The 23,405-nt window shown below is 39.6% G+C and overlaps 1 protein-coding gene across 2 annotated transcripts in view; it reads right to left on the reverse strand.

Annotated features, from left to right (window-relative positions):
• RYK (receptor-like tyrosine kinase) overlaps positions 1–22,872 on the reverse strand; it is a 41,762-nt gene extending 18,890 nt beyond the window's left edge. The window contains exons 1-8 of one of the 2 annotated variants that reach the window (XM_026855536.1): positions 22,756–22,872; positions 20,874–20,973; positions 19,578–19,712; positions 17,343–17,399; positions 15,864–16,008; positions 11,908–12,008; positions 9,753–9,878; positions 6,589–6,675 (exon numbers count right to left, since the gene is read on the reverse strand). In XM_026855536.1, coding sequence (XP_026711337.1) covers positions 6,589–6,675; positions 9,753–9,878; positions 11,908–12,008; positions 15,864–16,008; positions 17,343–17,399; positions 19,578–19,712; positions 20,874–20,937 — 715 coding nt within the window. In that variant the 5' untranslated portion in view covers positions 20,938–20,973; positions 22,756–22,872. Of the gene's footprint in view, positions 1–6,588; positions 6,676–9,752; positions 9,888–11,907; positions 12,009–15,863; positions 16,009–17,342; positions 17,400–19,577; positions 19,713–20,873; positions 20,974–22,755 lie in introns of both variants that reach the window. The other variant, XM_026855534.1, reaches the window with a different exon arrangement.
• Between the last annotated feature and the right edge of the window lie 533 nt (positions 22,873–23,405).

The raw sequence follows: 23,405 nt of genomic DNA on the forward strand, positions 1-23,405 counted from the left end.
GAGCATCCCATCTCAGATTAACAATAAGTAAAAATTTTAAAGAGTATAATGTTGAAGGTATCCAAGAGTGCTGAAAGAGTCCTTTAGTGACCTACAAGGATGTGAACAAAACTCAAAGCTCTGTTAAATTTAATAAAATTATGAAGTCTTAAGAGTTAATCTTCACTTACACTATGACTTTGTTTCCAGTGCTTTTCATGGGTGGTTTGTTTTCAAACACTCCTTCCTTGAACATAGGAAAAATTTCAAGTGGTTAGAAAATGAAATGGAAGCAGTCAGGTTATCTTGAACAGCACGATCGGTTGTTTTTAACAGAAATGTACCTTGGCCAGAATATACTAAATGAGTCAGGGCCCTGCACAACTCAAACGCACTGCGTATGTTCCTGGAATAATACAATTCCATTTGTTCTGCAAAGAATTTTCTCCTTCACAGGAAAAGCACCATTAAACAAAGCGTTCTTTAAATCAAAAGGTGAAAACTGTGTGTTTTCTTCCTCTTCTGACGCAAGATGATCTAGAAGATTCACAAGAAAGTCTATTTCATGCCATATAAAGGCAGAAGAGATCTGTCAATCACTGACAAGCGATGCAATGCCAGCTTTGAGAAACACAACAACCGAGACACTTCCTAAAGTTCAGAGTGATTGGAAACCTCCTACTGGAAAGTGAAGCATTACAACCTCATAAAACAATTCTACTGTAGAGCAAGAAACACAATGAAGAACACAAATGCCAACTAAGTTTCTCATCTAACAAAGAACTTATTCAGGTTGTGTTGATCCACAGATTCTAATATCCCAAATATAGTACACATAACATATTCTTGTTCTTACTGGTAATGAGACACACATCCTTGATCTTCATGTATGTCCATTTAAAGAAAGAATGAAGGCAAATTATCCATAGAAAAGATGAAATGTGAAAATATTACAACAGTGACTAGCAAATTAATACACAGTGAAACTGTAAACTGCAAATAGGAAGAAACAACTGGATGTCCAATACTAAGGATCTAGAGAAAGTATGAACAAGGGACCTTTTGCCCAGGGCTTGTGATCTTTGTAAGTTATTAGAGCTTCCAGAAAGCTGTCTCTAATTTCATCAACCGATACACATTTTTCTTTTAAGCTCTCCTCTTTGGCACAGAGCACTGCACGTAATGGAAGACTCCAGGATCCAGACACACTCTAAAGCATTAGATGATACAGCATTAAAAAAAACATTATAAATTAATGTATTTCATGAACATGCAGGTAGAAGCTTTGTCACTACCTGGGGCATGCTACAACTTTTCTCTGGAGTGCACTACAGTTAGGTGAAAGAAAATTCTCTTCTAAGGAATCTGCAGTGAGCTTCTGGCACTCGGAGATGAATTCTGCCTTCAGACTCTCTTTATAAAAGATGTGGTGTTGAGATTTCAAGAGAACTGTCTCCAACTTTTCAGTCTGAACTATGGAACAAGTAATCACCGAATTGATTGAAAAGTACTTCAATACTCAATGAACAGTTCAGATGAAAGACCCCAGACAAATTCTGTGGGGTAGAAAAAAGCAGTGAAACAATGGTAAACAAGCAAACTCCAATATATTTGCTTTCTGCACTGATGTTGCTTTATTAGGATCAAACCTGCTCTTTCAGAGTCTGACCTAAAAGGTCAATCCCAGTTTGAGAAAATAGGGAATACAATACATTCCTGGAAACTAGTCTCACACACTCTTTCACTTACAGAGCTACTCAGGACAAAGGTAGGCAGGTCCAGGCTTCCTCAGGTTTTATGTATTACCGATTCCTTTAACAGTAGATCACTTCAGAAGGGAAAACAAGTATTAATTTTCAGAAAAAACACGATTTCTTGATTTCAGTCAGCACTCTTCTGGTTTACAGTAATGCTCAACACTTTAACAGAGGGCTAGAAAACATTAGGGAAGGAAAGTGCGAAGGGCTGCTGCAGTCACTGCCATAACCAGTCAACTATCTTTGCTTTTTGATCCTCTGGGGAAAATGATCAACCCTAGGAAGAGATAAGATGATGGCAGAGGGGCAAACTGACAAGGTTGCAAACACACTCATCTCAGAGCAAGAAATACTCGGGTCTATTGTCCGATGAGCATGTCAGCCACAACATGCATCGTCTCCAGGATATGAAATGAGAAAACTGACAGCACATTCTCCACTCTCTACATTGTTAGAAGCAACCCGTCTTGAAAGGTTATGGATCCTGTAATACAGCAACAACTGAAAAGATATCCGTTATGATAATCACCTGCTATCATAATGGTCATATCATGGTCATGCCTATTTTATCCAGGGCATGACCAGTCTTCACAGGTTTTTCCTAATGAGCAGTATTCAGAAACCATTGCTTGAATGGCACAATAACCCTTCTTTGTCACGCTTCCTAGCACAGCAGATGTCTTCTCCTAAAAGCCAACGTACATGACCTGCCCATGGCACAAGGAAGTCTTCCAGTCCCATATATACTGTTTGCTGGGCTTTCTCAGGCACATCCAGCAGATAATCACTTACTCCACTAGCTTTACCTCTCTGCACAATGCAAACTTGGGTATTATTCTGCAGGGGTGAAGGCTGACATCCAATACACAACTGCACCAACTAAGGTCATGTCTAGAGAAAGTTCCCAGGTTGAAGGAGGGGATTCTGCCCCTCTACTCTGCTCTCATGAGACCCCAATCTTGAGTACTGCATCCACCTCTGGGGTCCTCAGTACAAGAAAACGAAGGACCTGTTAGAGCAGGTGCAAAGAAAGGCCATGAAAATGATCTGAGTGCTGGAACACCTCTGGTATGGAGAAAGGCTGAGAGAGTTGAAGTTGTGCAGCCTGGAGAAGAAAATGCTTCAGGGAGACCTTACTGTGGTCTTTCAGTACTTAAAGGGGGCTTATATACAAGACTTTTTATCATGGCCTGTAGTGACAGGACAAGGGCCAACAGTTTTAAACTGAAAGAGGATAGATTTAGATAGGACATAAGGAGTAATTCCCCCCTGCCCCCCTCCACACAGTGAGGGTGGTGAGACAGTGGCACAGGTTGCCCAGAGAAGCTGTGGCTGCCCCCTCCCTGGAAGGGTCCAAAACCACATTGGATGGGGCTTTGGGCAACCTGGGCTAGTGGAAGGTGTCTCTGCCAATGGCAGGGGAGTGGACTTGATGCTGTTTAAAGGTCCCTTCCAACTCAAATGATTATATGATTCTAATATGAAATTCTAGTTTGGACACAAGTATACTGATCATATTTGCCATGTCAAGGTGTTCTCCTTCCAAATAGTTTCTTCTATTGCCAGTTCCAGATTTAAAGCCATAGCAACTACCCTAATGTCAAAACAGCCAATGCATTGTCTTAAGTTTCTCAAGCTCTTGATCCTGGGGAGAAGAGGTATTTTTTCTCTCCGGAAGGTTATTCTTCCTCACACCATCTTCTGAGAGAATTTCAGTTCACATTTTTTCAGAAGATCTGAAACACCCCACACTCCCTGCCCATTATTTTCTGACATTCGGGGTACCACTGGATTTTATTTTATCAGCGTGCACTACTGGGTAAAACAAGACAGTTCTGGAGCAGCTCTTACTTGTCTGGGTGGATAACTTAGCTACACAGACAAAGCCTTTTTTCCTTGTTTCTTTTTCATGATCCTCAGGCTCCTTTCTTGCCTTCAGCAACAGAAATGCTTAAGTCAGTTTAATAGCTCTCCTACCCATCTCGCTTTTGTGGTCCTGCCCTACTCCTGCATTTGTGCCAAAACAGCAGTGTGTGTGTGTGGTCACAGAATGAACGAGACCGAGGAAAAAAATGTGGTTAAGAGAGAATTTTTGCAGGTTTTTTTTTTCCAAGCAGATCAAATTCCCAACTTATTACATGATCCAGCTGCACACACAGCTATCACAGCCAGGGTACGAAGATGAGGCTGCTTAATATTACCACTGCAAATGAACTGCTGTAAGGAGATGGGGGAATGTTTACAGTTATTTTCCTAGCAACGTTCTGCTGCCCAAACCAGTATTGTTTCACAGACAAGTATCAGTAAAATCTATTATAAACTTTGTCCATATAGATCCTTTTTAAAGCTGAGAAATTCTCCACAGGCAACAATTATGTGAATATCATTACTCCCTTAAGACCATGCTCTAGGTCACCACAGCCAGCAAGTCTTTCACTGCAAAGGGAAGGGCTAAAGAAGTGAGGATGTGTGTTGCATCAAAGATACAAGCCACTGAAAGGGAGAAAGGCAGCTTTAAGATTGGATTGGAAGCCCCACTGAGGTAAAGCAGTTGGATAAATGGTGATGGGAGGCAGCTAAATTAAGATCTGTTTTCACTAACATTTAATCCAATGCTATAAAGAGCAAGCATGCTTGAGTAGTGCTGCACAGCTGTCAAACTGCACCCGCTCACAACATTTTTGGGGCTCACATAGCTATAGCATTTGTTGACTCTGAATCAGGGCAGAGAACCACCAAATAACACAGCAAAGGGGATCACAGATTGAGGTGACACTGGTGAATGATGCCCCAAGTCAAACTGCCTCATCACACACAGAGGAGCACCAGGCTCACGTGATACGGGGTAAGTCTTTTGGAAACTATATCAAATAAAAGCAATGTGACTCCTGGCGGGGGGAGGAGGGAGGGCAACAGAAGAGGGCAGAATTCAGGAACAGTTCTTAAAATACTGTAAAGAAGCATACCTTTTTTATTTAATTTTAATAGAGGACACTCCTTTGCTTCTTGCTAGAAGTCACTTCAAAATACTTGCCTTTATATAAGATGACCATTAATTTTGCTAAGGCTATGACTAGCAAACACAGTGCTAGCTACCAACATCTTCCAAAGGGGCAGTGTATCTACTTCTTCAGAAGTCCTCTCTGGACTTAACAGGGAGGAAAAGTGCTACAGAACCAAAGTATACCACCTCAGAGACACTCCTGAAGAAATAATGGAAGCATCTTGTGATGAGAGTAACTGTCACTCTGAATCTAGGAACACCCACAACGACATGCAAGAGAAAACAGTAGGACAAGTGACAGCAGCAAATCCTCACTGTTTAGCCCTCTTGTAAATCTCATTAGCAGAAACACAGTTGTTCCACAGCACAGATCAGACTCTGCTGGCTGACTCAGCACTGAGACAGATTACTCACAGGTTACCCTCCCACTGCCCAGAGCAGTACTCACTGTCAGTACCCATCCCACCTTACAGTCTGGCCATACCAGGCTGATTAGGAGGTAGGGATTTCTCAGGCAGGAAAGGAAGTTAATTTCACACTGCGTATGTTGATTACTCACAGCTGGTACCTGGCTCATAATACTGACAAGTCAGACCTTTTAAGTTCAACATATTTTGTTTAGAGCAGCAGGTATGGTATCAGGCACTGACCTGTCTTCACCACCAAAGCACACCATCCCACTAGGCCTGTATCAAGAACAACGTGCAACTAAAGAATGCAATAGCATCCATCCCTAACTGCCACTTCAGACCATTTCAAGAAGTAGGGACCCCTTTTCTAGCTACTTTTATTCCAAATCAGGTTGGCTAAGAAATTTCTCCCCTTGAAGTGATCATGAATCTTTTTCTAAAGTGGCTTTCCACATACACTTTATTAGCACAAGCATCTGACTCTGTGGGAGAAACATACCAAGAATAACAGAAGGTTGCTTTAAGCAATATATTTTTCTTTAAAATGGCATGGAATAAATGGGTAGCAGAAAGATGCAACAACAAAGTTTAGCTTCACCAATCCCTACCTTCTTTATGATTAGTATCTTTTAAAATTACTAGCCAGGCAAAAAAATTTAAGACATGTTAAAATTACTATAAAACCTGATTATATTTTTTTAAAAGAAGTTGTAAAATGAAAAACCAGTAATACACCCAGTTGAAATGACAAAAATAACTGGTGAAGCAAGTACTGTACAGGGAATTCAGCAAAACTGTTGTGAGCTACTACAGAACTCTCACAATGATGAGTGTGGTGGAAGGGATATATGTAGGATATGTGTAATACTGTTTTCATCTATACTTACCTTGCTGTTTCTTAAGTCTACCTATCATGACTTAATTCACTCCAACAACATATTTCTTGAACAAAGCTGCTATATTTGTATAAATTAAGTTCTAAATTATAATTCTCATGCTTTGGTAGCAAAGTTTAAGGACGGCAGAAACTACGCCCTATCTTTTGTACAGCCACACATGTTTGTAACAGATCTTTCAGAGGCACTGCAAGTCCCTTTTTCAGCAATTTGCAGGGGGAAAATGCTGTGGATGGAAAAGAACAGTAACATGCTAAGGGGGAAAACACAAATATAATTTTTACTTAGAAAAATAATAAACGAAAGTATTCAAGACATAACAACTGAAGGCACTGGTGGAGAACACATGCGGTTTTCTTCCATATAAGATTTCTGTTCTCTCTGGCTGAAGCAGCATCCCAATTGCTTTTGCTTTTTAAGCAGTAGCCATTTGCATATTTTGGGGAAGAGGGGATTGTTTTTAAAGACAGATTTGATACACTCAGCATGCACCATAATCTAAACAACTGGACACAAAACCACTCCTTCATGTAAACACATACCTTTAACAGTTTTGACAAAAACTTGTTTCTCTTTACTGGGGTCTTTTTCTTCTATTAGAATCCCATGGAAAATGCGCCCAAATGTGCCTATGAAGAGAACATAAAATTAGTAAGTATTATGTGGTTAAAATACACTGATAACATTAACAGAATTCTATATCTTAAGAAAATACTACCTCAAAATGCAGCACCCACAGCAGAAAGTTAGGAACAACAGCAGTTAAAGCAGAAGTCTTGAATGCCCTATTAAGTCAACACTATATAACCCAGCCACCTCTCCAGCACAAGGTAGATTCAGAACTATATGCAGTAAGTGCCGGAAGGTTTAGATAACTAAAATTTAGGGGGACAAGTGTTAGAGTGAACTAATGATAGCAGAGGAATCCAGTTAAATTAAGTATCAATACAAATGATTGGTTTATTTGTGGCAGTTCAGTCTTTGTCAACAGTCTGCTCTAAAACTCTAGCTCCATCCTTTTCTCATTCAGCCAGTCTAGAATTCTCCAGTCAAAACATTTCTCACAAAGATTGAATTCTTTTATAAATGTTCAGAGGGAAACCAGTTTCAGCCAACTGGTACACATGGAACAGTTTGAAAAAAATCCAGTACCACATTACTTAAATGTTTCATCTCAGCTGGAAGATGTTGGGTTTGTCTGGGGGCTTTTTCAGTCTCTCCAACATTTTTCCATTCACAAAATTTTTAACATGAAGAGGAGATACATTGAACAGCTGGACTAAGTGCAATTGCGTCGTGGTAACACACAAAGAATTAACTTTTTATACAACTCAGGTGGACAATTCTTTTCTGTAACATTATCACCATGGCACCAATGCATGCATCATCTTCATGCAGTCTATTCATACATTACATCCCTTTCCCATTGATTTGTCCCGTCTGATTAGGCTGAAAGATCTTTGGTAGGATTGCCTTAGCCTGGTTGTACATCTTCTGTCATGAAGCGTGGGTCTTATTTGGTTTCTAAATACTTAACAGGGACAGTGCAACATTTCTATCACCTGCTCCGGGACTGTAAAGTAAACCCTGCAAGGCAGGGGTCATCTCACTAAGAAGTAGTTTAATTAAGGAGACTACAAGGCAGCATTAATTTTTTAACAGCAAATCAAAACCCTTCTATCCTGGTTTTTAAAAACATCAAGAAAGTGCCTTCAATACATATTTTCAATATAAAGATACATGGTAAAGTCAAAGGGAACTTGTACTGAAACACAGTATCAAGCTATCTGTAAATGCTGGAATTAAAGAGACTGGGGAAGCATGTAAAAATTAGAAAGTAATTTTCACACAATCCAGTATCTGGACACAGTAGGACCATAACACAGCATGCCTCTGTGATCTAGTTTGGGATTTTGTTGTTTTGGTAGTGGTTTTTTGTTTGGTTTGTTTTCCCCTAATAGTACCCTGAAAGACACCTATCTTAGCAAGAATTTTATATCATTGGTGTGCTATAACATTTAGCAACAGCACTGTGCACATGCTATTTCTTCCTCACTCTCCTCTGGGCTTTTTACAGATTATGGTGTTTGCATTCCAGATGGCACATCTAAGCCTTTCCTCTGCTTTACCAGAAAATGATGAACAGTAAGTGGACATTTATATCTGTTCAATTTGCTAAAGCATAGCTATTCCACCAGAAACTTTATTTTAGGACACCTACATTTTTGTCTTGTATCTAGTACAATAGAGCTTGAAGCAGATTCAGAATCAGGTGCTGCGCAAGCCCAGCAATACAAAAGGTCCCTACAGATCCCTCTGCCACTTTCAGACCTGCTGCTTTACTGGTTATACCACAATAGAGTCATAATCTCCTAAATTATTAAAATGTTCAAATAGATTACGTTATGGAAGCTACTTGAAGTTTATAATGAATTTCTGGCCAAGGTGTGTAAGATATATTCAAGTTTCATCGGCAGCACTTAAAAATTCCTGACAGTTTTATGCAGATGTTTCTATTATTCACTTCTTCCCCTCTGAAGCTCTGTCATCTCAGAGACTCACGTCTGCTGCAGTCCTGAACTAAAACTGATGATTGTTCATCAGGATGTGTCTTCTAGTCCTCTAACTCTTGAAGGTTTTAACAGACTCAGACAACAGCTGGAGGCCAAGAAACAACACCCCAGTATTAACTGGGTCCACACTGCATTCAGCAGCCGTTTAAGCCACATGTTGCAGAACAGGGCAGCTCTGTCACTCCACACTGAACACCTGAAGTGTAGCTGCAGCACTGAGTCACTTCTAGTCATCAGATGACTCCTAACATCACAGCTACAGGCAACAGACAGTACAAACGAACACAAAGCACATCCCGCATGCAAAGGAAGCTTTTTGTGGAACTGACACCGGAGTGGAGCACAAAGCTCCCTCCTTAGAGATTCCGAGGCATATATTAAATGGGGAGTGTTAGCATCATCCCATTGTTCTTTGACAGTAATGCAAAGCATTTAGCAGTTCTGCTTCCAAAGGATATAATCTCAGACTTCCAGCTTTGAAAAGTCTGATTTCTCATAGGGCTTAGGGAACAAAGACTTGAAGTTGCAACAGTAAAGATTATTGACAAAAACCCCTAAATATTTAAGGCTATTTCCCAAATTCAATATAAAAAATGTTGTGCATGAAATCTTCCAAAGTAAACATTAAACAAGACAAAAGAATCAGGTAATCTCTGAATTTTTCATAGCAGAGCTGTAAATGCGGCATCTGCTGATTAGATTTCCAAAGCAGAAGCTATCAAATTGAAACAATAAGTTTAGACAACAGAGGGTTTTTTGGTTTGGTTTGTTTTTTTTTTAGTCAAGAGAAGCTCTCTGCAGTAACTTATAGCAGCATTACTTTGCCACTTGCAGCCCCAACCAATTACCTCATTCCTGAGCCATCTAACCCCTTCCTTTAAAGGACCAGATTAAGACAGACAAGCTCAATGATTTACTGAGCATGGTTAGTTGCTCCCCTGTACCAGTGAATTCTAGAAACTGTTTTCCCCACACCCCAAATGCAAACATTCATCATTCTTCTCCAAAGAAGATCAGAAATGTAATCCATGATTAATTTCAGAAAAAAAATCTAGCTATAAATATATATATATATATATATGTATATATATACACCATGTTGTAACTAACAAGTGTCTGAGTCCTATAAATACCTTCTTGGAGCACATCTTTTAGAGTTATCCTCTCCCTGGAGATGGCTATGTCCTTCACTTTAGCTTTTGCCTCCATTAGAGTGACACTTTTAAGATCATTCTTCTCTATCCGTAACGTAGGATAACCTGAGGAGCCAGCAGAGCCAAACAAACCAATATAAATACCCTTATAACAAGAACACAAGCACATTGCTTCACCTCAGCACCACCTGTAGGTATAAAGACATGCAAGCAGCATGTACTTAAAAAGATATGAGTTAATCTTAAAATGATTATAGTATTAAACAAAAAACACAAGCGAATCATGTGAATATAATAATCTGTGGGGAAGAAAAATCACAAAGGAATTCTACATAGTGTCATGCAATCAGGTCTCATTATTAACACCTAGCAAACAAAACTTCTTACGTACTGAAGCTGATTAACACCACACTGCACTTCCCTGACAAGGAAATAAAGACCAGTCAAAGACTGTCAGAAGCCTTGTTGGAGTGAGGAAGATGCCTCACAGCGGGATGTAACCAAAACTACCACTGCCCTCTTCTGGCCCTTCTAGACATGTAGGTGCACTAATATAGTCAGAAAGCACTGAATGTTTTTATACAAGTTTATAAATGAGAAAAATTTTGTGAACTACTTTGATTTTTTTTCTTACATTATAGTGTTACTGAAAATAAAGTTAGTACAGCTGTGGAAAGACTAAGAATGTTCTTTCTTTTTATTTTGTGCATCCAACCTTTTTTCGTCTTACATTAATTTTCACCATTTTCTGTGCTGCCGGGGGTGTCCCAAAACAGGTAAGAGACATTTCAAAACAACAGGGACTGAACACAGAATACAGGTGCCATTTAGGCATCATGGCTACTGTCCTCGTCAAGGTGAGGAGGGTTTAATCATATGGGCTTGGTCCTCTCCCCTTCTGCCAGAGGCTCAGTAATGAGTTTCCAGGGGTCATATTCAAATTAACCAAATGGTGTCACTTAGAGGGCCAACCTAAAATCCTGAGGTTGCTAGAACATCAACAGCACAATATGGTCAGGGATATGAGATGGAAAATAAAAAGACTGGGAAAGGACTTTGGGTGGCAAGAGGGGAAAACCAGCCCAAGAATCAGTTGCATGTTAAGGTGTCTTCCAAACTCTATGGAAGGAAGGGGTTTTTATATTACTTATTTTTAAATTAATGTTTCTAGTAAATAAATTTTAAAAACAGCTCTTCACAAGGGAAATATGAACTTGTATGACCAAAAAAAAAAATTTTTTTCTTTTTTTTTAGGGAGATATAGTACATTTCAGGAGAAAGCCAAAACTTTCCCAAGTTGCAGTTCAATCTTAGGTAAACACCTGTTTCCACACATGGGGAGGAAACAGGAAAACACAGTAGGGCTGAAGAGTAATCATGACATCTCTGCAGTGCTCCCTTATGAATTAGGATGGTCAGTATCACTAGTAAGTGCAATGAAAAGACAATGGGAGACTTGGTCTTATTAGTTGCTTAAAAAAAAAAAATCAAGTCATTAATCATTATTAATGCCACCCTTCCTTTTAATTCACTGTTCTTTTTAACTATTTCATGTTCTTTCAAGCAAAGCTATAAACAGTAAGAGATCAGAAATATATCATGCTTCTAAAGCTTTTTCCCCTGTTCATTTCCATTGCAGATTGCAGCAACAAGGTGAAAAGAAAAACATAACCATCAGTAACACACACACTGCTTTCTTTGGTCTCCACTCAGTAACTATCCCAGGGCTAGGTGGATACTTCCACTTGCTGTTATCTCTTCCAGCTCTATACCACCCTCGGCTTGAACTGCCTAAGGCAGCTTCTTTCCAGTGTTACGGAAACAGATGCTTCACAGGCACTAGTGAAGCCTTAGACTGATCTATGTGCAGCGAGAATACCCCATCCCACAAAACACAGTTATGCTCATGTGATGACACCTGGGCCCCAGTACTTAAGGAGGCCTCAATCTTGACTATAGCATGGCTGGATGAAACCACACACCACATGACCTCAAGAGGCAAACTGACAGAGCCAGGAGAGCATTCATGCTCTTCTCTTGTACTTGATACTAAATTTGTGACCCCTATCACCAAATACTCCAGCTGTGTCCATGAGGGTCTCTTGCAAGAGTCTGTAATTAGATTAACACTTACTGGTTACTGGCGTTGCATTGTTTGGCGTGTCAGCTCGCAAGTACTGTGTCGTCTGTGTGGAAGGTTGGGATAAACCTTGTGAGCTACTGCTGTCACTAATGCTGTTTTAAAACAAAATGGACATGAACATGACTGCTTGGCACCATAATAAATTCAAAATTAACTTATTAAAGTTAAAACCAGAAGATTTTGCAGGCTAGACTGCATGGCATTTTTAAAGAATGGCATTTTTTAAGTCTCTCACCCATTAAAATGTATTTTAGGTAACTCAAAAAATCTTAGCACTTCTGTCCTTTAAGTGTGAACAACTTCCTCCTATTTGTTTTGCAGAATTTGCTCTGTTCTCCAGTGCTTTTTTCCCCACTTTCAAAAAAATCAAGGTGACAAAATGTATGTTGCAAAAAGCACCCCGTCATACCAGAAACAAAAAAACCTACTATATTCCAGAGATGACCTGTATGCATCTCTTCCATGGTACCAACATCAACAACTGTGAGAGTCTGAAAGCAGTAAGTAGCCTGAGCCAAACAGAGAGGCACCCATAATACCCTGCAAAACTTAACTAGCTTTTTCAGCCAGAGGGATCTCATCTCAATTGCTCCGGGCATGCCAGCTGCTAGCTCAATCTGCTGCCCTTTAGTTCCTGTGCTGGAGATTCCCTACCTCACTGTTGCAAACAGTTGTATGCCCTATACCACTGTACCCATCTCAGCTCTCTTTTACAGACCCAGCTGCCCTAATCTACTTTGTCATTCCTCTCTAATGATATTTGTTGCCCCTTCCAGAGCCACCTACAATGTGCTTCTGGGATATTTTTCTTGAGTAGAAGGACCATAGCTGAACATAGCATTCAAGAGACAGGCAAACCACAGCTTAAATGGTAACAGGATGTCTTCTGTCCTAACCTCATAGGCACAATCCTACTGGAAGAGTTGTTGGAGCTGTAACTGCCTAAGAACAGGTGAGCAAGTTTGCAGGCAAAGGCTGTACCTATTACTAGATCAGATGGCAGGGCCAGAAGAAGCTTTTTTGATCCCCCTTCCAAACACACCAAACACCCCCCTGCTTTTTTGAAACTTAAAAGCTTCTCCACTTCTGCTGACTATACCAGGAGAACAAAGAAATTGCTTTTGGATATAACCCTGTGCCTTGCTGCATAATCAGCATTCCATTTACTTCTTGGGCTGCTATTGAACACTGACCAAGCAGTGCTAGCCACCCTGGAAGGATTCAGACATGCCTGGTGATGCTCTCAAGGACCACTGTTAGCTTTGAAGTATGACATTCGTTAAATAAAAAAGAAAGCTAAATCAACTATTCCTCATCATACTGTAATCAGAGATGCAAACGCTGAATTTTTTCTTTACAACAGAATCTACTAATTCTCACAATAAGAACATCAGGCTTACTGATTTATAGCCACCCTCAATGTCTCTCTGGAAACCCTTTTTTAAACTTATTCCCACATTCACTGTCTTTCATGTATAGGGTTCCAGCACAGTTTTTAGTATGAGATTAAAAGCCACAGTTGGTAGTCTAGCTACTCCACTTTAACTCCCTTGAGAGTTTTTGAATGAATAATGAATACTCTCTGGTGCTGGCAACTTATTACTGCTTACTATTACTACTTATTTTAACTGTTCACACTATTGCAACTACAAGCTGCTTCATTATAATCCACTATCCAGCGAGTTCCCTGGGAAGAAGCATCCTGGCATGGTCACTGAAGTAAACACTGATGCAGATCTTGCATTTTGTTTTCCTGCTATGGCTGGAAACTCCTTTTGTAACCTGATCACCTACTAGCCCTACAGATTTCTTCGGCTGGCTTCCTGCTGCAGGCAAGTTTGAAAAAGGAATTATTCATTTTATGTCTGTTGCAAGTTTGAAAAACTACATTTCTGGTTGGCTTCATTCTGGTTTTTAGGTTTAACTTGCTCAGGTTTATGGGCTTTCTCAGTTTTCTCACTTGCATACTATGTTAGCTTTTTGAACGATGCCTCCTTGCTTTTAATAACCTCCATTATCCTGCTGTTAAGCCATGCCAACTTTCTCTGGCACTTTTTCAAGTGCCTTTGATAGGAGGTAAGCAAGCATTTGCTCTGAGCTTTCAATACAATGTTCTTAAACAGTCCATGTGCAGCCTGTAAACTCAGCTGCCTGGTTTTAGCTTCTATTTAACAACATTCCTCATTTTTATTTAGTTCTGGTTTTTGAAATTAAGAACAACAGCAGTGGGTTTTTCAGCCTCTGCTGCTCCTGGGAGGTCGTTAACCCTAATGACGTTATCTTCGATTCACAACCCCTTTAGAGCAATGTTTTGGGCTTGTTATTCAAAACCAAATCAGGAGTTGTTTCTTCTCTCATGAGTCCCTTGACTAGTTGCTACATTAAACAGTCACCAATCATATGTAATGCTAGTGCATAGTAATGCTGAGGCTAAATTATAACACTGAACTGGTTTCTCCACCAAGCACTGAAACATCACCTCACAGTCTCTTTGCTGGCTCCTATCCACAGTGCCCATTCTGAAAACAAAACTCTACAGATCCTCATTTCAGACACATTTTGCCTGTTACATCGTTGCTACAACACTAGCTGACCACAGCTCTTAGCCCACCCAAGATTTGGTCAGGTCAGGCACCTCTGGGCTCAAAACACACATGGCACTCTGAAGCACTAAATCCAACTATCTGCACAAAATTTGTAGAAATTTATCAGGTGGCCATATACTGATTTAGAGCAAATTCTTTAATGCCTGCAAATTATAGAGTATTAACAGTAGATGAATTTTTAGCTCGTATCTCCACAGAAATCAAGTACAGGAGTGGATGAAAGGGCATTTAATCACACCATTAGGCTGAGACACTCAAAAAAACCCTCATAGATGACACCACTTTCACATTCTATGAATGCAATACTTTTCCCTTCTGAATTAAAGCAAGCTGCACATCCTCTAATCCCTTGCTATTGGTTAAAACTCTCAGTAGACCATTAGGCACAAATTAATGGAGGAAAGCTGACAAGTTATTTGTTTAGATAATCAGGCCTTCAGAAACCTTTACTACTTACTACATTGACACCCCCCAGAAATCAGGTGGTCTGGGGACACCAGAGGTGTAAGCAGCAGGAAGTAAACCAAAGATGAATGGATAGAGAGAAAGCTGAAGACAGAGCTACTCCAAGGGTGCAGGCAGGAACAGTTCAAGATATCCTTTCAGCAGGGGTGACCACCCACAGGCCCAACTGTTTTCCAAAGTATTCAGTTTCAAAATTGCCTGCTTCTGGACAGTTGTGTCTGATGCAGCTTGTTCACAGCCTCAGCAGAGCCTCAGTCCACCTGCTTTTTCAGCCTCCCTTCCGCCTCAGTGTTTAAATCCCCACTCAGCTGACTGCATTGCCCTTGGGTTCACATTACAAGCACTTTTTGCACACATGTGCCAATTCGGCTTTTCTGGATTGAAAATACACTTGGGAGAGCGCTACATTTTCAGCTTTGTATCCAACCAGTTGTAATCCCCAAACTTTACCCTAAGGCCAAAGTGAATACTGGTAAATCAATCAAAATAGAGAAAATTGAAATTCAATCTCCTGTAGAAGTCAGAAAAAAACAAGTATTCTCAGTGTGCCCATGTATCTATCAAATTTTTCTTCAATCCTGACAATCCCTATAGATCTGATTCTGTCCATGTTTCCCCGTTGTGTCCTCCACACACCTATCCTGGCAAAAACCCAACAGCCACAACCGTCCCACCCCATAAACAGCAGAGCACCTGCAACTGCTGCCTTTCTGCAGTATAGCACTTACCACAACTCTACACAGGTTGTAATTGCTACAGCTTAACATCAAGAGCACAAATTGGAAGCTACTACAGAGTGCTCGTTTTAAGACCAGAACTCCCACTAATCTGAATAAACATGTCACAAAAATGCACCTGAAAAGCTTGAGTACATACCTGTCATCCAACTCTATCCTTTTCATGCTGTGGAGATGCAAGACAGCTAATATTATTGCCACCAGGAATATAACAGCACAGCACACGCCTACACTGATATAAAACACACGGGTAGAAGTGGTGGGAGCTGCATTTACAGGATCGACTGAAACAGAAAGGTGAAAAGTTACTGAACCGTGCTCTCTCAAAAAAAAACCACAACCAGAAAACAAACAAAAAACCAAACAAACAAACCCCACAACAAGTGACACTTTGTTAGTTCCCAGACCTTGCCCCCAGTGCCCTGCCACTCAGGCCCAGCAGCAGCAGGGAGCAGGAGCCAGCGTGCAGCAGCAGCAGACCATGGTCACCACACGAGAGTGAGCACCACAGTTCCTGCTGCAGCAAAGCAGGGCAGAGCCCAGGAAGCCACTCAATGCCTCCACCTATTTACTGGGACAAAAGGACGGTTCTTAATGAAGGATAAAAGCTAGCCAGGAACATCCTAAAATGGTCTAGTTGGTCCTGCTGTTTCTATTATACCTCACACAACCTTCCTCCATGGCTCCTGTGGAGCCCCAACACAGTAAGTAGCAGAGACTACCTAGGTGGGGCTGGAAGAGCAGAAATCACCAATAAATGATATTTATATATCATTTATATGCCATTTATGTATCATTGGAAATACCAATACAGCAAATAAAATGAGGCTAGGTGCACTATGATGGTAGTGCTTACTGACTGAATGTACCAGAGCACAACTTCAGCTTCTCTTCCTGATTTTAGGGTGTGTGGGATTATGGCCCTCCTGACCTGAATCTTAACGCTAGCAGTGTTAACAGGGCAGTTAATCCTCTTCCTTGAAAGAATCTCAACTGCAGTTGAGTTATACAGCAAAATTCTGCAGCAGAGGGCTGTCCTTCAGCCAATGTTAAGCAGCAACATGGGCAGAGAGACTGAAGGCAGGAAGAGGCAGTAGCCCTAGCCAATCCCCAGTTTTAGATCATACATCATGGAGAACAATTGCCCTGGAAGAGACAGCAGGTGGTAGAGAGAAAAACTGAGGAATGCACTCCACTGCTTTCCAAAAACATTTTGGCAAAAACGTTTACATTCCGGGTACTGCAAAGGCTCAGCACAGACAATGACATTTCTAGCCAGAATACGAGTAAGAAAAACTACCTCATTCTATTTATTCAATACTGACAAGTTAAAACATCAAACCAGATAGGTCCTGAAGTCAAGAAAATAGACGAGTCATGTACAAAAACCAGAGCCCCTAAGATGCAATTAAAAAAAAAAAAGGAGACTTGAACTAGTTTTTTTTCCTTTTTCATTAGTATATATTCCCAGTTAAAATAATTAATTACAAAAAGCCCCACTAAAATACTGGGTATAGTAGACTACATGGGGAGTGTTTTCATAGGGAAAGCTGTGGAAACAGAACATAACAACTTTATCATTTTTTACACCTGAAGTTGTACACTCAAAACTACTTACAGATAGCCTTGCTGCTATTTTTATCAGATGTTGGAGATTTTACTTCTGGTTCAAGCTCTAAACAAATGAGAGAAAACCATTAGGTTTGGTATATATTTATTATTGTAGACCTTCACAAGAAGTCAACTGCTTAATTTATGGGAAAATAAATTGCCATTTTAAATACCTTACCACTGTATAATAAGAATCACACTTAAGGCACATGGGTCAGACATATTTCACCACTGATACACGTCTGTTGAGGCTGTGCTTGAACCCACTGGATCTACCTACCTCAAAAAGCCCTCCGGTTTCTCCGCCAAAGTCCAAAGCAGCAGACAGCAGAAAGAGGAGGTGCAGAGTATGAGAGTGTATGCTAGGACACTAAACAATAAAGACCTCACAGAATCAGTTACCACAGGATAGAAAAAATTTCTTGAATGTTCAACCAATACTACCTTAACCTTTTGGAAGAAATTCTGGCTCCAGTCTAATGCTACTCATCCTATGAAGAAGTTAGAGATGCAGCCATAAGCACTGTACTTTCTCAGATGATGCTACAGTCATGAGTGTTTTAAAACTGAAGAATTAAAAAGGTAAGGCCTAGTTAAATCCTCACAAATACGGAACAAGAGGTGCAACAATACTCAGGCTCGTGTGTGAATGTCTTTTAGCAAGGGGATAAATCATCACTAAGCTTACTGAGTCTGGTCACTAAACCAAGGGAATGCAGGCTGTGGAGATAGCTTCAGATGAACCTCACTGAGGACTCGTGCAGCTAAAGCAATATAATGGATTTCTGTGGTTGCAAAGGCACAGTCCCACTTGCACACCCCCCTTCCTTCTCCCAGCTGTGACAAGCTGCTTCCTCCCCAGCACAACTCCTTCTGACTCCTTGGTAAGCCAGTTCAGCCTGATAAACTTGTCAAAAAGTAATCCAGGAGATAGGAAGAAAAAACTCTGAGATTTTTCTTCTTTTTAGACTTTAGGAGAACTATTACAAATGCCTTGAGCAAAACAACTTGCAAGTTCCTGCATATTTTTAACTTACGCACTAAATTAAATCAGAAATCTACAGATGCTTTATACCAATCAACAGACATCCGAAAAAAGAAGTCATTGACATTTTTATGAACCCACAGAAATGTGACCTTTGTTAGAATCACTTCTGCATAATTTAGGAAGTGGCTCTCTCTCACACACCCAGATAACTATGTGGTGCCTATGGAAACCTCCTCTGAACATTGAGCAGCTCAATAAGCTATGAATGCATAAGCAGTGATGACTTCCCCAAACTCAAAACATTTGAAAGAGTACCTAGGAAACCATAAAACAAAGGTAAAAACGTCAACATTATCAGCCAGACCTCCATTCTCACTAGAAAGAATACACTTTGAATTAAGAACGATCTTGCCATAACATCAATGCAACGTTTTGTACTAAGCAGCCACACTACCTCATTCACCCACACCTTCAAGAAGTTCATCCTTAGACCTTCATACTCAAGAAGAGTGACAAACTCCCCCTTGAAAAGCCAGTTACTGTCCTCAAAGGCTCCAAATAAACTGAATATTCAGGAACAGTATGTGAAGAGGTGGCCATCCTCAGATGCTGCCCGAGAACAGGACACCACAGCCATTTTTTAAGGAGGGTACAGTTCCTGGGCATAATTTTCTCCTGATGCCTGTGAAAATACTTCTAGGAAGCAGCAAAGGGAGATAGTAACAATCCAAGAGGAAATTGTGCTTGCAGATCCCCAAGTCAAAACACAGAAGAGTTGATCTGGGATTTCTGAAGTTTGCATTATCTACAAAGATCATTCAGTATTCCATGTCTGAAAGACTAACACCTGCTTACATTTAAAACTGGCTATTTAGTGAGTTTATCACAATTTATAAGCTAAGTAGATTTTGCTGGCAATTCTTGGAACAATTTGCATATTTAGAGTGCTGCAGTTTTGAGGAAACTAGTTTCTTCCTTCCAAGCACAGAGAAAATGCTTTTTGCTATTTATGTAAAAACATCAGTCAATGCAGCAGAACACCAGGGGAATTTGTTCATCCATCAGCTTCTGCTTTTACCAAAGGTCCCCATTCATCCCTGAAAGGCAGAATTTTACCTGGTTTCTTCCTGGTCTCTCTAACATTCACTCTTGGGAACTGTTACTCATGTCCTGGATCATACACCTTCCCACTCCTCCTTTCCTATCATACTTTTCACACTAAAAGCTTTTAAATATTGAAACTTAAGGTCTTACTTTTGTAGCACATTTTCCTTCGTTTGAAATTTAAAACTGTGATGTTTTTTGATGAATTTATTGTCAAGTTGAGCTGCATTAGTATTGTGACCTCAGAGTCGAGTCTGCCAGTGCAGGAGAGTTCAACACGAAACACTGCAAACAGACATACAATTACATTACAATTAAGTTTGAGCAATTTTCAGATGTTGTGGCGAAACAACAGTTAAATAAGGGTCTTTAAAATAGTGTTTAGATAAAGTACATTTTTAGAGAACTTGCTATTATGAAATGATATTTTAGTCTTCATGCCTTGTAATTTAAAGCGTTAAAGGGCCTAGATTTTAAATTATGTGAATTATATTAAAAATTTACATATTACTAAAACTGTATTTGTGGATGAATGATCATTAGCCATCCATTAGCTTTGGAGTTAAAGTGCTGTCACAAGAGAAACCTCCATTATCGCAGAAACCCAGAAAATTTAGTTTTCCTCATTGCTTTTTTAAACACTATGAAGGTTCAGTTTTTTCACAACCATTAAATTTAAATATTTTGGTCTCTGCAAATCTGACTGGAATCAAAGCTTAAACTAATATGACATTATTTACTTTCTAGTTTATATACCAGTAGTATTTATACCATCAGAGGAGACACAACAAGTCTAATTCACCAGTGTCTGCTTTCACAAAAGTGGTACACAACCAAAGCATCATATCTATTTTGTGCTCTGTTAGATAACTCAAGGAGCAATAAGACAGTGAGGAACCATACTAGAACACGCAGGAATGATCATGATTTGCACATTTCCTGAAACAAATGCAATTGTTTCTAGTATAAATTCTATGGAGGAGCTGGTATATATTCAAAATAGTTTTAACAGTTTTAAGCTTACCATAAACACTTTAGTGTATTAACAACTCCCACACATCTTGAAATGTCATCTCTGTAGGCTAGAGAAATTAAAAGGTGTGGATTTTAAAATCCATGCAATTTGTTAATTATTACTGTTGTTGAATGAGAATGGAAACCTTGTGTGTGTATATATACATAAAAAAATGTCATGTTTCCTTTTCTCTATCCTCCACTAAACAAGGGGAAAAAAAATACTACTCTCAGACTAATATTCTCAGTCTATAATACCCTTTTAGCAATGTCATAACTGTGGCAGAAAGCCTGTAAAGGTATTATGTTTAATAGAGAAAAACTGCACTCTTGCACAAGACTATACGCATTTTGGAAAAAAAACAAAATACCACCCAAAAGCATTCTTAGTAAGAACACTAGCTGTGCACTTTCAGGGGGAGGGGAGTTTACCTGAAAGTGTTCGAGGAACTTCTCCTTGTAGAGAAATGTTGGCCTGGGGCATAGCCATAGCCATGGGATTATCTACCTGAAATCCCAGTTTATACTCAACCTGTAACAGACAGGAGATGGAAAACACGTAAGAAATCTCTACAACATTAAAAAGAAATGCTACATAACTTTCCATAATTATTCTTGAAATTAAAAAACCTGTATCTTATTTTCAAAGAATGCTGGTGATTTTAAGCGCCCAAATTCAGAGTTTTATGAAGTCTAAATATCAGACTTATGTGAAAGTTCAAATTAAGAAAGCCAAAATAGAAGCCACTCCTGAAATCATTCTTGAAAATTTGGGGCAGAATTTAAAGTGCTGCATTAAAAAAAAAAAAAAAAAAAACACCACAAACCTCACCTGCTTGATACTTTTAAACTTACTTGTTCAAAAGCCAGTTTGTTAAAACTGTAAGAATTCAAAAAATTCCCCCACCTCTAGTCAGTTTTATAAACTACACAGCCAAAATTGCTTAAAAACAGTTTATTCAACTACAGTCAAGATTTTGTTTCCACTTCAAAAGGTGATTCTGCAAATATTAATTAAAAAAAAACCAAACAGGACCTATTGTAACTAAGTCATAAGCTCCTGTTAGAAATTCATCCTATCCCTCCCCACTCAGCTGAATGAACTTGGTTTGACTTTGTTTGTACCATTAGTTTCCTTTTTTTTTCCCTCTTTCTAAAACATAATAGGATGCATTTATGTAATATATTTTTCAGTCTAGATGCCAAGGGTAGAAACATAACCCAGTTTCTGAGTTCCTATAAACTGCACTACACCCACCCTACAAAGTTAGCACAGAAGATGCCAAGTGGTGTAGTCACAGCAATGGAAGCAGGGCTAAACAAACTCAAAAATTCCTATTCAAAATTCACAAGCAGGCTCAAGAAAACTCAGAGTAGGGACAGTGATGCAGGTAGCTCATGGCTGAAGTTGTAGCAAGGAAACTCTTTCAAAGGTGCTACTCAAATGGCAATTGACTGAACTGCCTGTGAAGGTGGAATACAGTATCAGGTAGAAGGGCTGGCTGGCGCTCTACCCAATACCATTGCAGGCCAAAAGTCACATCTCAAGAAGTTACACCTCAAAGGCAAGAATATTGACAGAAGGAATCTTCAGAAATTGCACTGGTGGAGTTGTTGAATATTACTGTTCCTACTGCAGTCTTTCCTACTTGAGTGATGGTTATTCTTCTGTCCTTAAGTTAAAAAACACTAACATCTGGCAGAGACTAAACAGATCATTTCATATATAAAAATAAATTGTTAAATAACTGGAAAGCCTTCAAAATGTAAGAGCATACACAATCTTTACAACAGCTGTTGCTGCATGTTCCAGCCATGGTGATTAAGTGAAATAAAAATCCCTTTCCATTTAATCAGGGCACAGTAATAACATACTAGATGCCACTTTTATAGGTTCTTCTTGTCTCCAAACATGTTTCCAGAACTCTCTAAAACACAATTGCTCTACATTTGATTTCCAGAGGCTTCAGTTCATGGCTGCCCCTTCTGTGTGTTCAATGAACCACCAGAAGAGATTCCACAGCCAGTAGCGCGCGCGCGTGTGTGTATATACACACATACACACATACACACACACACGCAGCTTGCAAGAAGTATAAAACACTTCAAAAAAGTGCTTAAGCTTTCTAAAACAAGAAAGGAGCAGTTTAGATACATATCAACTTATTGCCTGCAATCATATGAGTCATTCTTTTGCACCTAGCATATGCTAGTTTTTGCAAAGAAACAAGCCATTAAATTATAATAATGGGTATTCACAGAGCAATACAGATCATGTATCAAGTACTTAAACACAGAAGTTATGCCTGCTTACCTTGGATTTAGCATGCCAGCTGAAGTGAAGATTGTTGGTCTCACTGGGTATTAAGAGATTGAAGGACAATGCATAGTGATTAACCACATCATTCCTCACATAAGACAACTCTGCATCAAGACCTGCAATAAGAAGTACAGGAGTAAGATGGTGAAGAACAGGACCAGCAGTAATACACTGGAACAAACAACTCAGTACCACCAACTCCACTTAAGCAAAGACTTCCTCAAGTCCATAAATTCAATTGCAGGTTTGGAGATCAATGCTCATGCACGTCAGTAGTAACAAGAGCACTTCAAATTCTCACAAAGCACCAATTTCAGACAGATGCCATAGCCTAATAAACAGGTAGAAGTTGGAATATAGTGGAAAGAAACACAACTTTTCATACAGTCCTCCAGAAGAGTCAACACAGACTCTCCTGAATGTACCTGTCTGCTTCTTAGAATCACAGGTCCAGTTTTACTCTTATTTACAACTGTGTACACTCAAAACAAACTGCTTTGCATTATCAGCTTGTTAATTACAGGTAACTCCTCCTGGAATAGCTCATTTCTTGAGCCTGAGACACATAAGCATGATGGAATTAACTTCAAGGTAATCAGATCAAAACACAAAGCACATAGTGAGAGGCAGGAATTATATTGGTA

Source organism: Athene cunicularia (genome assembly GCF_003259725.1).
Source record: "Athene cunicularia isolate RWA chromosome 9 unlocalized genomic scaffold, athCun1 chr9_part2, whole genome shotgun sequence".
NCBI classification, from domain to species: Eukaryota; Metazoa; Chordata; class Aves; order Strigiformes; family Strigidae; genus Athene; species Athene cunicularia.